We start from the raw sequence: 17672 nt of genomic DNA on the forward strand, positions 1-17672 counted from the left end.
ACCTCCGGAACGAATTAAGTACTTAACCCCAGGTACCACTGTACTTACGTTATGTCTGTCTGGAGATCTTACAGGTTGGGTAAGCATGGCTGAATGAAAGAACGAAAGCCATTTAGATAATATTTTTGAGAGCGTCTGCAACTGTATGCCTTCTCAGAGTTTTATCTTTGTCAGAGGCCAGACTAACACAAGGAACACAGCCTTCTCTGTAGTGGCACCTCCACTGTGGTACTAACTATTGGTTTAATTTTTAGTAGCAAGTTAAAAAACACACTTCTTTTAACTGCCCTTTGAGGGAAGGTCCGGACATGTTGATTTCGTGAGCTGGCATAGATTCCTTTCCCCCACCCTCCAGTCTGCTGGACCTATTTTCTTTTCCTGTGGCTGTTTTTGTTTTTAAACTGCTATTTATTATGTTGTTAGTTGCCGTGCATGCTCAGTGGCGCCATATTTGATAGGATACAGCTCCTAAAACAAACTGTACAATAACCGTTGGCAGATCTGAGTAACTTTGGTACAATATGTCAGAAACTTTCTTCACAACCATAAGGGCAAGAAGAAAAGCTAATTACCTTCCCTTCAGACACACAAACTGATTTTTGTAATTGGTATTGCACAGGGAGAGATACAGAAGATAGTGCTGATTATTTTTCCTGTTTTACTTCCTGTAAATATTTCATGTGCAGCTTCAAATTCTGTGTCAGAGGCTACTGCTATGTTTTCCTGATTTTGGGTGGGGTGGGTACTTGTTGGACAATACAGAAGGCTACAGAAAACCTGCTGGACATGCAGACTAAGCATCCTCATGCAGACTAAGCATTTGACTAAAAATAAAATGAATAAATTTGTTTTTGTATTTATAAGTGTTCCATTTGTTTGCCTTAAAGGGAAGGTTTTAGATTTTCATCCCAAGAAGCTGCTTCAAGTTTTGGTGATGATCGATTGTTAATAGAAAAGTTTATTGATAATCCACGTCACATAGAAATTCAGGTTTGTACCTCCTTTTAATTAAGGTGATTTGAAAAGATGATTTGAAATTTGTGTTTCCTCTTATATTTTTCTCTCTTACTAATTCAGTTGACATGATTTTGTATGATAAGAGACAAAGATTTAGCTGAAGAACCATCATTTGGTTTTGTCTCTATAAGCCTCAATATGTGTAACTTAATCTGTGGACAGTAATGAATTAATCTTCTCTGACGAGAAATCTATAATATGTGCCAATCTCCTAAAAGTTCTGTTTTTTTCTAGTCTAAAATACAGAGTCTGTACAATTTCTGTCATATGAATTTTGTTTTGATGCTTGGAATATAATTTGACAGCAGTTCAATAATTTCAAATAACAAAAAAACTCCACCCTGCAGTATGTATTGGCAGCTTAAAATAGATTAGAAAAAAATAGGTGAACCCACTAAGTGCTGACAAATACTACCATCGTAAGACATAACCCAAACGTTATTAGAACTGGGATATTACCGTGTTCTGCTGCGAAGCCCAGAATCCAAAGAACTGGGCAACACACAGCTATTGGGTCTTTCCTTCAGTAGCAGGTGTCCATGGAACAATTTGTCCAGTTATAAAACAATGTGCTATAAAACATGAGAAAAAGCTAAATACATTCATTGGAATGGGAAAAATAGAATTTTCATTTTCTGACGCTTTTCTGAACTAAAATTGTTTTCATTGATTGGTTAGTTTTATTTGGAGGGGTTACGGATGTGTGTTTTAGCAGCCCCTCTCCCCTGATAACTTGACTATATAGGGTTGAAGGACCTCTCAGAGCATGGCATGTGTGTGTCTTTATGTCTGAGAAAGAATAAATAGGTGACTTCTTCTTTCCTCACAAGTGGAAGTGCAATCTGCTTGTGCGGTCGGATATTCTGTTGAAAGGAAAGTGGGTTGCCTGGCTAATTTTGGCTTTTTAAATATATATGTTCAACAACCTTTTTAGGCTGAAAATGCTGGATGTAGCTATAATTTTACTAGAGATGTGAATCTTGCATAACTTTTTCTTGTTAGTAGTCATAGGATGCCCCAAGTGGAACAAGGTTGTAATGTTAGCACACCTTCTTTTAAATATGTTTTTATTTCTTTGGTCAGAATTGCTCAATAGTAAATCAGGATACCAGAATAACTGGATTTATATGGTATTTATTGCTTTATCTTCAATGTGGATTTAAAAATATTTCCAAACCAGATTCACCCCCCCCAATCCTTAGAAACGCCTAATATTTTGTTTTGTTTAGTGTTCTGTGTGCTGTGAACATGATCCAGCAACAATAGGGGTCCTTTTCAGTCTTTATATTTGGGAAATAACTCTTAAATCGAGTATGAGCCCTAGAATGTTGTTTTCATCCTCTCCAATTTTCCTCCTCATTTAGCGAAAACGAGTGAACTGGGCTATGCCACATTTCCTTTGACTACTGGGTTGAAATCTTTAGTCTAGTCTTTCTCAAACTTGGGTCTCCAGCCAATGTTGAACCACAACTCCCATCATCCCTTACCACTGGCCCTGCTAGCTAGGGATGCTAGCTAGGGATGATGGGACTTGTAGTCCAGAAAGATCTGGGGACCCAAGTTTGAGAAACACTGCAGTCTTTCAGTAGACAGATCGAGGATGAGCAACGCAATGACAGCATTTTCAATGAATACTAAATAATAGTTTAGTGCAATGTGCATGAGCTGAAAGGAGCCTGTACAAAGCACAGTGCCTTGCGTGTCCCCTTGCCCCACCCTCATCTTTTCCTGTGTTGCTGGGAGGAAGAATAAAGCAGGATTCAGTTGGGCTTTTTTTTTTGGCTTGTACAACCAGTCATTGTGGTATAACATATAAACTCTAGTCAGTTGTATCTGCTAAAGTGAAATTGAATCCTGACTTACTCCTTTTTCTGGTCATGAGGAGGGTGTGCCTAACACTATACTCTGGCTCACAGAAGCTTGTGCATGTAACCTCACCATGTAACATTATGTGCGAACACACTCAGTGTGTTCTGACAAATGCAGTGTGCCCCAATTAATTTGCTATGTGGTTTCTGAGGAGCCCAAGGCTTGTACAGATTTCTTCCTGGAACGCAACAATGGAACAGAGTGTGAGAAGCTCTGAATAATGTGTGTTTATTACTGATCCTTTGCTTAAAACATCGTTTCTATAATTTTACGAATGCAATGGATTATTTCCATTGATGTTGGTGGCATTGGGATGGCGAGAGAAAAGCAATGCATTTATTTATTAACAGTGACCTTCTACTAGGTATTGGCTGATAAACATGGCAACGCCTTGTGGCTGAATGAGAGAGAGTGTTCTATTCAGAGGAGAAATCAGAAAGTTATTGAAGAAGCACCAAGGTAAGTGTGCACGCTTCTTAGGAGCATAACTTGTTTTATTTAATTCACAGAAGTATTTATACACCACCCTGTAGCAAAACATCAGGGTGCTATAGAACAACAGCAACAAATTTACAGGAGTACAAAGCAATTATTAAAGTGACTAGCTACTCAGATAACTGTATAAAATGTCAGCATAAAAAAGTCTTCAAGAGATACCTGGATGTAAAAAGTGAGAATGCCTGTGAATCTCTGCTGGAAGAGTGTTGCACAACATGGACCAGTGACACTAATTGTCTGACCTCTTGTGTAGGCCAATCAGGCCTCTGTAAGATGCAGGACAACTAGCAATGCTCCTTCAGGTGATCTTGGTGATCGGGCTGTTATACAAGGACAGCTTAAGGTATCTTGGACCTAAGTTGTCCAGGCTTTGTATACTGACACAAAAACTTGGATATGGGCAGCCAGTGCAAATGTTTCAACAGAGGTGTCACAAGTTGTTGGCTTTCTGCCCCACTCAGCAGTCTAGCAGCGACATTCTGCATCAGCTGGAGCTTCCATACCAGCCCAAAGGGCCATCTCACATAGTGTGTTGCAGTAATCCAATCTTGAAGTTGCCAATGCATGGACTACAGTGGCAAAGTATTCCCATGTCTGGCATACCAGTCAAAGCTGATCCAAGGCTGTCTTCTAATTACAAAGATGTATCTAGGAGTAGCCTCAAGCTACATACCTGCTCCTTTAGAGGGAGTGTAGCCCCATCCAGAACAAGCAAACGGTCTATCTTCTGGACACAGGAACCACCTGCCTACAGAGCCTCTGTCTTCCCAAGCTTCAAACTCACTTTATTGGCTCTCATCCAGTCCACCACTGCATTTAGACACTGGTTCAGAGCTTGCACAGTCTCTCCTGGCTCAGATGAAGTAGAGTTGTGTGTCATCAGTCTACTGATGGCACTGTGTTCTAAAACACAGTGGCCACACATAGTGGCTTCATATAGATGTTAAAAAGTGTTGGAGACAAAATAGTGGCCTGTGGAACCCCATAGCACAGTTGCCAGCGATTTGAAGGGGACTCTTCCCAAAGCTTCTCTGTGAACTTGACTACTGTATTGGAGGCTATTGGGAGTATCCAGTACACATCCCACACAGGCAATCCAAGAGGATACAGTGGTCACTGGCATCAAAAGTCACTGTGAGATTGAGTAATACTAGCATGGTTGCACTCACCTGTTCCTTCCGATATGGGTCATCCGTCAGGGCTACCAAGACCAGTTCAGCTGCAAAATCAGGCCTTGACCTAGATTGAAATGCATCAAGATAATCAGTGTTGTCCAAGAACACTTAGACTTGCTCTGCCAACTTTATGCAGCATTAGTTTTTCATTGTTTAAAATATTGCTTACTGCAGAAGTAGAAGGGAAAAGAATATCAGTGTATTAACTACTAGCTTGGGATTCTTTCCTATTTCTCACCACAGAGACTATTAAACAGTAATTTCTAATTTGTTGCAATATTAATTTGGAATGACTCTTTGTTCCATGCAAAGTTCTTTGCTGTGAGGGTCATGGATTTCTGAAATCTGTTTCATTCAGATTTAAAAGGATTATGTGTGGCATTTCAAAATTTGAAATGCTGGACCGCCATCAGAAAATTAGAAGAAAGTTAATTGTATGTACAGAATGACTCCAAGCCAATAACAGTACATAATATCTGTGCCATAGCTTTACACACATGCTGTATTTTGTAAATAAATAAAATTGCCGGTTCAGATTTTATAATTCCCTAGAAATATATGAGAATTCAGATTTCAAGCAGACAGTGAACTGGACGTTCAAGGAGACACGCCCCCCCCCTCTTAGTGAGCACTTTGTGTCCTAGTGCAAGCATAATTTTGTACTGCTTGGATCCAGAGAAGCAAAACGTTTATTCTGCTCAGCCCTGAACTTTACTATCCAGCAACCTCAAACATCAGGGGTCCTGTGAGATACAAGGAGGATGGATGGCAAAATTGGCTGACCCTTATTGCATGTGCCTCTGTGTAGTGATAGAGAAGGAGGTTTGTGGATTAGAGGTCCATTCCATATGTCACCACAAGCCACAGTCATGAGAGCCTAACAAGTTTACTATAATTTTTTGTTTTGTTTTTGATTAGCGAGGGCTTCAGTGGGACAAAGGTATTGTGAAAACTGCAGATCCTCCTAAAATATGTTCCGCTCCCTTATCCCACTGCTGTCTTCCTCCACTCATTCTCCCTCCACCTTCCCTAGTGTGTCTTATTTTCTTAGACGGTGAATTGGCACGCTGGTTTTATTTATCATTATTCCTGTACAGCACCCAGCTCCTTGTAGGAGCTTAATAATCACAGATTTTCATTACATTTTAAGCACAGGAAATGCCTTCTGTTGCACAGCTCTCTTCTTATTCTCTGGCTCCCTTGCCATTGAGATTATTACATTTCTTTGATTTACCACTCTAATATAAGAAGTATAATAAAATACTTGTGGTGTTTGCTTCAAAGTGGACTGGATGAGAATAGATGAAGGGGAAAAAGTGAGAGATGTTGGCTTGATAGGAAAACCTTCATTTTGTGCCCAAAAAATGACACTAACAGAAATACACTGGGCGATTTATTTTTTTTTGAAGCATTCTTAATATTTGATAAAATATTTGTTTTTCAGTACTATGTTGAGGCTTCTTTTGCTTCTTGGAGATGAGAATGGAGACAGGTTTCGGTTTTTCAAATTAACAATTTTTGCCATATTTTACTTTTTCAAAATTCTGCATGCTCTTGTATGCTTGTATTACTTCACAGAGTGAAGGTGGGAGCAACCTATGCCATGCTTTGATAGGTAAAAGTAGTAAAACTTTTACAGTTGAAATACCAAAACAGTACAGAGAAGCACTGCTAGAATATATATATATTTCTGAATTGGCAAGCCTCTGGAAGATGATATATTTAGTACCCTGTAGTGAGGAAACTTGCTGGTTGGGCGAACAGTCTTAAGAGGGAATCCCAAGAGGGTTCGACAACTGCACTCGAGGGCAGAAGAAACAGCTGTGTCCACGAAGGGGAGGGAAGAGAGCCCTGCTGTGTGGAACAGATGAATCAAAGTAAGAAAAACAGAAAATTAAAAGTTTCAGCTTTAGGGTAAAGTTGAGAGAATAGTTTAAGATGCAAGCTGTTACTGTCATTGTATGTCATATTCAGAGTAACAGGCTAAAGTTGAAATGTTAACACAGTTCAGTTTGGAACGGCAAGGTTCTCATTTCAAGATTTTCAGTCATCCATCCATCCAGCCCTCTGTCTATTGCCTCAGTTCTCTGAGAAAACACACATGTTGTGAACAAATAGATAACACCACTGCAATTTGGAGATGGTGTGGAATTGCATTAAAAAGTTGAATTCTTGTAATGGTATTGCTTCTCCACACACACACACAAAACTTGAGGACCCTAGCAACTGTCCTTGCTGGCAAATCAGGGACTGGAGCTCTTTGTCTGAAATAGAACTGGAAGCAAGCCCCTCTTCTATCCAAAAAGTTGGCATTTAGAGTGTGAAAGAATAATTGCTGCCTGGCCTCAAGGGAATGCTCTACGCGTATCTCCTCTGAGCACCTGAAATTCTCAGCAGTTCAAATCACACCAAATGCAGAGAAATAGCAGAATTAACTGTCCCCAGTGGACATTGACAGGAAGGAGACAAGGCCAGAGCAGTGAATTGTAGAGATGCAGCGGACAGCCCCCCTCTGGGCAGCATGTGGAATGTGGGAATGGCAATCTGAGAGGGCTTTCTCTGTGGCAGCCCCTAAATGGTGGAATTCCCCTGTAGACATGTCTTAACACCACCATTGTATAGCTTTTATTGTATGCTGAAGGTGCACGCTTTTGATGTTCTGCTCTTTTGATTGTAAATTATTTTAATACTGTACTTTTATATTGTTGTAACCTGCCTTTATAATGAAGGATGAGGAAGAAATAATTAATAATAATAATAATAATAATAATAATAATAATAATAATAGTAGTAGTAGTAGTAGTAGTAGAAATGAAGTCCATATTTCTCCCATACAGCATCCTTGCATATTGGTTAAGTAGACCAAAAAACCTAATATTTTCGTGATTGGTAGAAGTGTTCCATATTTTCTAAATGACCTTGAGAAATGTGGCTTATGTAAGGGGTATTCTTTCAATATTTCAAAATAAGGGACAGCTGTGATCAGCTAGTGTTTAAATTACATTACCGAATTGGACACAGATTTTGAAATATGTGAACTTAGAATGTTTAATTTTAGCATTAATTTTGTTGGTTGATTATTAAAAGTCAGGGTTTTTTAAAACGTAATTCCCAAGCATGTAGCTACCAGTGTTTAAATGGTTTGCTTTGGGTGGCAGTTACTTCACATTACATTTCCTCTTGATATTTGGGTGTCTTAAAGTATCAAAAATTCCCTTTGCTGAATTTAACCCCTCCAACACATTTTCTCTCTACTCGTGTAGCACTTTCCTGGATCCTGAGACACGCAGAGCTATGGGAGAACAAGCAGTGGCTCTTGCAAAAGCTGTAAAATACTCATCTGCTGGAACAGTGGAATTCCTTATAGACTCAAAAAAGAATTTCTTCTTCTTGGAAATGAACACTAGACTTCAGGTACTGGGGGAGTGAGAAGGAGGAGAGGTACACTATTTTTAGAATATGGGTGGATGAAAAATTGTATTTTTATGCTAAAAACTTTTCAAGTTTCTTGAAAACCCCATAGCAGAGCAACACTAAGATAGCATTTTATTCCCAGTGCTGATTTCCTCACTTGAGTTTGTGGTTGTGATATGTTGTGCTGGACAGTGGTGATTTTGAGTTAGACCTTGAACAGAGAAGTTTACTTGATCTGGTGAATGTGCACTCGTGCTTGTCAGTCATCATACTGTTTATAGGGAAACAAGGCATGTAGTTTGACCTTGGCATGCCTTGGCAAGGGATACATTTCAGCTAAAATCTTAAAACTCTTTGAACACGTAAAATGTGGACCGGAGTAGTGTTGCAGCAGAAATGTTATGTAAGAAGTTACAGTGACTGAAGTGATGGTTGGGGGTATCATACAGTAGCAAATTTACCCATGAAAATAATTTTAATTGCCTCCAAATATCTGCAGCCTTCATCATGTAGAAACAATATGGCAGCACAGAACTCAACATTGCTTCTGGAAAACATTCAAAATACAGTGGTACCTTGGGTTACAGAGGTTTCAGGTTACGCGATTTCAGGTTGTGCACCGCACTGAACCCAGAAGTACCAGAACAGGTTGCTTCCGGGTTTCGGTGCTCGCGCATGTCCAGAAGCGCTGAATTACGACCCGCAACCCACGCGTGCACAGATGCGGCGCTGTGGGTTGCGAACGTGCCTCCTGCACGGATCACGTTCCCAACCCGAGGTTCCACTGTAATTCTTACAACAAGATAGTATCATCTCTTGTGAAAAGAGAGCAGAATGCAAGACTGGGCACATGGATGCAGATGCTGGCTCACAGTTGCTCATTCATTCCTTTGTGCCAGACAGAGTATGGCTCCTGTTGAAGACCTTTTTGTGTTGTGCCTTTGGAATTTCTCAACCCCCCCCCCACCGCATCTAAATGGTCTTAACATTTTGGGATCATGAAAACAGTGTAATCAAGGTAGCAAATGAGCAATGGAGAGACGCATAGAATAAAATATTTTCCTCTGAAGAGTGCCATGAGCTGAGCTGCCATTAAATAAAAAGATAGTCTAAAGTAGGTTTTTGAAAGAAGCCTCTAAATGCGGTCAAATACAGCCTTTCAAAACTCAGTTTGGTGGATGCAGATATTTCCAGGTATAGTGCAAAAGCAGCAAATGAAGGAGCTGTCTAGCAATCTTGAGCTCCCCAGAACATGGATGTTAGAGAAGGCAGCAGCAGCGTGTCATTTAAAAATTGACTGTAAACACAAACACATCTGCAGATTCTCCTGGCTCTAGAGTTAAATTTGGAGGAAAAAAGCTTTATGAGAATTACTAAGTTTGGCTCTTAATTAAAAAGGGAGAAAAGCTTAGATGGCTAGTTACAAGTCTGCTAATAGGCATCAAAGTTTGAGGGTTGGGGAAAAGTGACAGATCAATTGGGAAAACTGTAGATGAGGCCAATAAAATTACTACTCACCAGCTTCAAACTGAAACACTAATTAGAGACAATACACAGCCAAGATAGAGGAATTAGAGAAATGCACCTAACAAACATTTTAATTAAAGCTTAGTGCATTTCCGATAAAGTTGGAAAGAACAGATCTGACTGAATAGTGTTTAAACAGGCTTTCTAAAGTTTCCAACGACAGGGTTTCTCCATCTGGAAAGTTTTTGCAGCACCCTCGGTGATTGCACATGAAAAACACGAATTGTAAGCAAGACACTGAGCTGAATATATCAGAGGACTCTGGTTGATTTGCACAATGCGCTAAGCCAAACATTGGCTTATCAAGACCTGAAGAGGAGCTCTCGGACACTTTGCTCTTCCCTGATCTGTTTTGCTGCTGCTCTGCACTGAGCTCTGTATGTAAGACAGGGACACTGCAGTACAGTGGTACCTCGGGTTACATACGCTTCAGGTTACATACGCTTCAGGTTACAGACTCCACTAACCCAGAAATATTACCTCGGGTTAAGAACTTTGCTTCAGGATGAGAACAGAAATTGTGCTCCGGCGGCGTGTCAGCAGCAGGAGGCCCCATTAGCTAAAGTGGTGTTTCAGGTTAAGAACAGTTTCAGGTTAAGAACGGACCTCCGGAACGAATTAAATACCTAACCTGAGGTACCACTGTACAGGACTTTGAGCAGTGGGATTGGTGGGGGCAGGAGGATCACAATTGAACATGAACACTATCATCATGAAGTGAATGAAGTAATTTGTAGCTTTACATACTCTGAAGAAATGGTTGAAGAGAGTGGTCTTGCGTCTCTTGCTTGCATTTCTCTGGCTACCAGAGAGACTTGGTTCCACACTTTTGCATTCAATCATACAGTAAATAAAATGTAGAATAGGTCAGATGTAGAAATAATCATGCTGAATGCAGGAAGAACTTGTTGAACTTCAACTCCAGCATAAATATTGCAATAGAGATAAGCACAATTTCATACTTCGCGTTGCAAGTTTGTGTGTCCTATGTACACCATTGTATTCAACCTGATTCCCCACTATTATAAATTTTCAAATACTGTATTTCAGATCTTTTTCTCTAAAGTGCTCCCACATATGCACAAAGCCAACATCATTTAACCAATCTTTCTAAAGCTTTCTCTGTTCCTATAAGGATTGAAGGTACAGAGTGAGATGCTGTCTCTGGCTTCTTGGCGCTTAAATGGCTAGCCAAAGGGATTGAGATACAGTGGTACCTTGGGTTAAGTACCTAATTTGTTCCGGAGGTCCATTCTTAACCTGAAACTGTTCTTAACCTGAAGCACCATTTTAGCTAATGGGGCCTCCTGTTGCCGCCGCGCTGCCGGAGCACAATTTCTGTCCTCATCCTGAAGGAAAGTTCTTAACCTGAGGTAATATTTCTGGGTTAGTGGAGTCTGTAACCTGAAGCATATGTAACCTGAAGCGTATGTAACCTGAGGTACCACTGTAGAGCCTAACTAGCTGTTTAGAATGCTGTGGTGTTTTCCTACCAAAGAATCACAGTAATGTGCTCTTATGGCAATAGCTTCCACATTCTTACTGTTTTAGGGGACAGAAAATAAAATAACCCAGTTGGGAAACACAAGAGAGTGCTATGGTGGCTATGTTATACTAGGCTGTGTGTTTGTGTTTCTGGCTCCACCTTCAAATCACAAATAGCCAAGGAAGGAAGGAAAGAGGAGGAGAATGGAGAATGGAAAGAAGGATGTCGAAGTTATACACACAGCCTGAAGTCCAAACATTGTTACTCAGCCAGACAGCCGCTTAGTGGGGGGATAGAGAATAAAGTGATGAAACTGAAATAAAGGAAAATGTGCCAGAAATAAATGGCAGAAAAGGCAACGTAGAATTGTTAATGCTGCCTGCTGCTGGTTAAATCAAAGGGAAATCTCAAACTCTCGACCATCTTCAACAGTATTATTATTTATTAGTTGCTTTGCTCATGGAAATGACTTAAAGCAACTTACAGACACAATAGAAATACTAAAACCAGTTAAAATAAATACAATCAGCAAAGACCTAACACCTTCCCCCCATCTATACAAATAAAAGATAGGCCCTGCAGATTCTGCTCCACTAAAAAGAGTCAACAAGTACTTGAAAACCCTTCAGATTAATGGTCAGAAGCCCAGGTAAAAAGGAAAGTATTTGCCTGATGCCTGAAAAAGGCTGCACCCTCCCAGCAAATGGGGAACCACCGCTGAAAAAGCCTGTTCTCATGTACCCACCCTCTGAATCTTCCATGAAGGAGACACTTGGAGAAGGGCCTCAAATGGTGATTACAGGGTCTGGGCCGGTTCATGTGGGGAGAGGTGGTCCTTGAGCTCTTGCAGTCTTGAACTACATTAGGCTTTATAGGTCAAAACCCGCACTTTGAACTGAGCTCAGACGCTGATTGGTGGCCAGTGCAGTCATGCCAGAAGTGTTGTTATATGTTTGGGCTGTCCTGTCCTGGTCATCAGTCTGGCTGCTAAATTCCGTAAGCGCTGCAATTTCTGTACCAACTTCAAAGGCTGTGCTATGTATAGCACATTGCAGTAATCCAACCCAGAGGTTATCAGAACATAGACAACAGAAGCTAGACATAGATGGGGTGCACCTGAGTCATCAGTTGAAGCTGATAGAAAGCATTTGAAGCAAACCGAGGTCACTTGAGCTTCAAGCAACAGTATTAGATCTAGTAGTACCACCAAGCTACATACCTTCTCTTTCAGAGGGCGTGTAACCTGATCCAGTGCCAGCCACAGCCCATCAATCTGGTCTAGAGAACCACCCACTAACAGTGCCTTAGTCTTGTTTGCATTAAGATTCAGATCACTGGTTCTCATCAAGCACCCATTGCCAAGACAAAACATTGCTCTAGCCCAGGCTATCCCCAAACTTGGCCCTCTAGACGTTTTGGGACTACAACTCCCATCATCCCTAGCTAACAGGTCCAGTGGTCAGAGATGGTGGGAGTTGTAGTTCCAAAACATCTGGAGGGCCAAGTTTGGGGGTGCCTGGTCTAGCCCATCCAGTGTCACTCCTGTAGATGTAAATGAGAAGTGGAGCATATGTTTCATCAGGATACTGTTGACAACATACTCCAAAACCCTGGACAACCCCATTCAGTGGTTTCATGTAGATGTTGAACAGCATGGGGGATGAAATCGTATCCTGTGGAATCCCACATTGAATGCTCTACATGGCCAAACTACATTTCCCAAGTACCACTCTCTGAAAAAACCACCCAAGTATGACTGGAACCACCACAGCACTATGCCATCCAACCCCAACTTAGACAGTCGCTCTAGAACAATACCATGGTCAATATTATCAGAAACTGCACTCCCTCTGTGTGTTGCCCAACAGAGGTAATCATAAACCTCAACCAAAGCCATTTCTGTGCCCAAACTATGCCTAACTCCAGATCGAAAAGGATCTTGAAAATTGCCTGCTCCTCCTATATGATATATATTTAGATTGCATGCAATTGTTTTGTCATTTACTAAAGAAGGAGGGTCATGCTGGTATTGCATGGAGAACACGTTTTGAGAACACTTGATATGTGCAAAGTCAGGAGTTCCGTTTTTCATTTTCTGTTAAAAGTCTGTGTGTCTATATCTTTATTACATAAATGCGAATCCTACCTGAAGTAGGTTGGAGTTCAGCAATTTTCTCCAGTAAAGATGTTCTGTCAGTATTACAATAAAAACCGAACACATCAATAGGAACTAGTTGGCAAAGAACCTCAAGTTTGAAAGGCTTGTCTGGATAATAGAGTTTTTAGATTATGCCGACAAAATAGCAGGGATGGTTCTTCCTAAACATCTGTTAGCATGGAGTTCCACAGAACAGTACCTGCAACATTAAAGGCTCGGTCTCTAGTAACGACCAGCTTAACCACAGGGGCATGTAGGACCACCAAAGGTGCCCATCAGAAGACCCAGTGCTTATGTGTGTGTGGGGGGGTACTAAATGGTACGCAGTACCAGCACCTCTAGTTTTTTGGTGTTTAAAGGTGTGGCAATTACTGTAACAACTTCATGGTGAGTAACAGCACCTTTTTTCTAGAAATAAAGTACTGAGACGACCTCAGCAGTCAAGGTAGAGCATCTAACTGCAATTTGCCCCTTTCCACTTGAGTTTCTCATTGGATTAATGCTATGTTTTAGGTAGGCTTTATCTCCGTAATGGACAGAGTTTCCTTGAGCAGGCCTCACATCAGTCACACTTTCAGATATTTTTGAGTGTCTTCTAAGTAGCTGTGGTTTTCTGACAGTTAAAAAGGTAAAGGGACCCCTGACCATTAGGTCCAGTCGTGGCTGACTCTGGGGTTGCGGGGCTCATCTCGCTTTACTGGCCGAGGGAGCCGGCGTACAGCTTCCGGGTCATGTGGCCAGCATGACTAAGCCGCTTCTGGTGAACCAGAGCAGCACACGGAAACGCCGTTTACCTTCCCGCCAGAGCGGTACCTATTTATCTACTTGCACTTTGATGTGCTTTCAGACTGCTAGGTTGGCAGGAGCTGGGACCAAGCAACGGGAGCTCACCCCGTCGCGGGGATTCGAACCGCCGACCTTCTGATCGGCAAGTCCTAGGCTCTGTGGTTTAACCCACAGCACCACCCGCTTCTGACAGTTAGTCTGTCTTAAAGGACTCCAAACTACTTCCATCCCATTGAATATAGCAGTACCTTCTCAAACTAACTGCTTCTCTTTTGATGTTGCTGCTGTTGCCCAATGACTACTAATCTGCCAAGGCTACTAACTTTTTCTAAGCCAGCATCCTTCTGACGGGGCCTATCATTTCTGCATAGACTTGTTTTTCAAGTAGAAATGTAAAAGAAAAACACATAAAATAAATATATAAATTTGATTACATTCTTGTAGAACAACAAGAGTGCTTAAATAGTTTCAGCAAAATGAATATGCCCAACTTTTTCCCATTCCCATTCCCTGTCCCCTGCCCCCCCCCAGCTTTGTACAAAGGAAGTATATTGACGCAATAGACAATAATGTTTATAGAGACAAAGATGTCTTTTGAAGAATTGATTAAATAAATGTTTGTAAGTGTTTTGAGAATAAACTACACCCATACTTTGCTTTCCGGAGAAGTTCCATCCTAGTTTGATCATTAACAATGAAACTTTACAATGGGTCTGTTTCATTTCACATTGGGATGATGATTCAAGGGAAAAGGAAGATAAAATTAAACAGTTAAAATGCCTTTACAAAGAATTCAGTTATTTTCCAAAACATGGTTTTGAGGATGTAGTTATCTCAAAGACACTTTTTTAAAAACCTGAGAAAATAAACTATATCCGTCCCAAAATGTTGACAATTTGTGAAGTTTTAATAGAACATGAATGGCGTCAGTTGAGCACTATCGGCAGGGAAGGTACAGAATTCTTTGGGGAGTCTCTTCAAGTACCATTACGTTTGACATACCTGAGGAGTATCACGTGTTTGCCAAAAGTTTTAAGAATCCCAGCGGTAGCTTCCTAAGCTGCACATTCAAATTCCCATTTCAGTCCAACATCTCTTCTTTTTTTAAAAAAAATATAAGGTACTTATTTCAGTGATGTCATTAAAGTTGTCAGGCTGTCTTAAAATATGGTGCTGTAAACAAACTCAAAATGCACAGAGGACTAATTATGGGTGCCATCTGTTTATTTTACTATCTTTTTTTTTTTTTTTGCAATACCCACTGCAAGGATATTACAATAGACAAAATGTTCTCCTTCAATTAATGTACTTGAAGGGGAAATACCTAGTTTGTTCAGTGACCTTTTCCTGTGTCACAAAATACATGTGGTATGACATCTCTGGATAGAGAAACACTTGTAAAATAGGGTGTCTTAAAGATACATGACTTGAGCTACAAAAAAGCATTTTACACTAAAAATGGCAGATCAGATCATCCATCTCTCTCTCTCTCTCTCTCTCAAACCAATGTGGCAAGTGCACTTATTAATTTCATAGAATTTGGCTACCAAGTTACTTAACTTGCTCCCTTTGCATGTGGCTATTTTATAATTCTTCCATGCCGATTAAGTTACATTTGGTAAGTTAAATACACATGTACGTAAATCCGTCTTAACAACGAGAGAGACTTGTGTACTCGCTCTCCTGCTTGGTTTCACTGTGAATGAGGGGTATTCCCATGACAGCATCATCCTGAGCCGTTAGCAGCTATTTGCTGAGAGCACACAGTGATTCTACTGGTCCAGCTCAGCTATTGTGTATGCTAAGCACTACACAGATAAGTCTGGAGGGGAAAAAAAAAACCTGAAGGATCCATCTGCTCATTTCTGCTACACTGCACTGATGTAAGATTACGCTAATCTGGTTGCTTGTCAGGACAGGTTAGTGAAAGCAGGCGTGTGGGTGAGACTTAGGCTAGTCTGGTTCTATGGAAGATTGTAGGCTGCTCCTGTACATGCCATGTTAAGTGTAGCAGAATGGGTTGATTATCAGCCAGCTACTTTGAGCTTTCAGTCAAAATACTTTGTGTGTTTCTAGATTATTATTTTTTAAAAAAGAGACCAACTTCGAAAGTCCCATCTCTAAATGCTTCAAAAACAACTTCAGTCTTCATCATTAAATATCAAGGTGTTGTTGTTTTTTTAAAAAATCTATATATCTATATATGAAAATTCCCCCCATTGCCTGCAATTTTGTTTTGCTTTGCTTAGCTGTATTGCTCCTGTCTGATTTCTGCAATACATCTTGAATGCAGGACTTGCTCTCCTGAGTAGCTATATGACAAGAAGAATGGCCGTTATTGTAAATTACCCCCTTTTGAGTTTTCAGTATTTTTTGTTTTATTGGGTGGTGGGGAGAATTTAGTTGTTTTGTTATGTACTGACTGACAGTTCTTGACCTTGCAGGTTGAACATCCCATCACAGAATGCATTACCGGTCTGGACCTAGTCCAAGAAATGATCCGTGTTGCCAAGGGTTACCCTCTGAGGCACAAACAGGCTGATATTCCTATCAACGGCTGGGCGGTTGAATGTCGAGTATATGCTGAGGTAAAATAACTGTTAACGTCTGGGAGGGTGAACGGCTGTGTAAGAAGCTGTTAGTGCCAGGTGTAGCAAACCACCCAAGACTGTGTCTTTCAGCTTGATCCATTTCATGTGACGTAATTGATTTAAGGTTTTTGGGTAGCGTTTCTTTTTTCTTTTTTGCTTTCTTTATGCAAAGATTGGGGGTGGGGGTGGGAATTATATACCACATTTGGAAGAAGAGTATTCTGCAGTCATGCCATGTTTTAGCAGTTTCATACAATATTTCAACATGAGCTATTTCAACATGAGCTTTCTTATGAACTCGTGCTAGCTTTGCTATTTTTCAAGTGGATCCTCTGGAAAGGTCAAGTGGCTGCCCCACATGTTCAGTATGACTAGATAGTATAGTGGCTGCCAATTACTTTAAAAAAAAACAAACCACACACAAAAACAATCCTCTTTATTTAGAACTAACCAACCAAACTTTTGCACACCGATCCGCTGAGATTTGAAACCAAGACTTTGCCTGAAATATTCTCAACTTTTGCTTCCTAATATGAATGTGAATGCTTTGGGCAGTTATCTTCAGTTTCTATAATGTGTGTGTGTTTTCATTCATTTCTTTACAACCTTTCCCTTGTTTGAACAGTGTTGTATGTCTCTCCCTGGCATTTACGGGTGGGGGTGGTTGATTTTTTTTCTTAACGTTCACTACACATTACCTTGTGTGAATCCCCAAGTACAACTTGTTTACAAAGCGGTTAAAAATATTAACATTATAATAACACAAGGTGATATTAATATTACTAGTGGTTTTGGTACTGCCATTAATTGATTCTGTGTCCAGTCTCTGTGTGTTCATCAAATAAAGACGAGCTGGGATTTTGAACAGAGAATTTAACACTGTAATGGTGGACAGAAACTTTCCAACTCTCACACTGACCACCGCAGAATCATGCATTTATGCACTATGTTGTTCCTTAAATATATTAAGTGTTAGTGAATTATTTGGGTTGTGATCCTGAAAACATTGAAGCTTGAATGCTCGTTTGTGTTTTTTTTGGATTTTCTTTTTGTGTTATGTGTTTTTGTTCTCTGTCTGTGCCCCTACTATTGTGCCTTCTCTTAGAAAGATTGCCCTTGGCTTAATAAAGGCACAGCAGGAAGGTTTTTAG

General features: G+C 40.5%; 1 protein-coding gene across 1 annotated transcript in view; it reads left to right on the forward strand.

Moving 5' to 3' along the window:
- The window catches only part of PCCA (propionyl-CoA carboxylase subunit alpha), a 205197-nt gene that overhangs the window by 60369 nt on the left and 127156 nt on the right, over positions 1 to 17672 (forward strand). The window contains exons 7-10 of the mRNA XM_081198401.1: positions 888 to 990; positions 3251 to 3345; positions 7823 to 7973; positions 16375 to 16518. Coding sequence (XP_081054527.1) covers positions 888 to 990; positions 3251 to 3345; positions 7823 to 7973; positions 16375 to 16518 — 493 coding nt within the window. The remainder of the gene's footprint in view (positions 1 to 887; positions 991 to 3250; positions 3346 to 7822; positions 7974 to 16374; positions 16519 to 17672) is intronic.

The sequence above is a fragment of the Podarcis bocagei genome, assembly GCF_964188305.1.
Source record: "Podarcis bocagei genome assembly, chromosome: 6".
Classification (NCBI taxonomy): domain Eukaryota; kingdom Metazoa; phylum Chordata; class Lepidosauria; order Squamata; family Lacertidae; genus Podarcis; species Podarcis bocagei.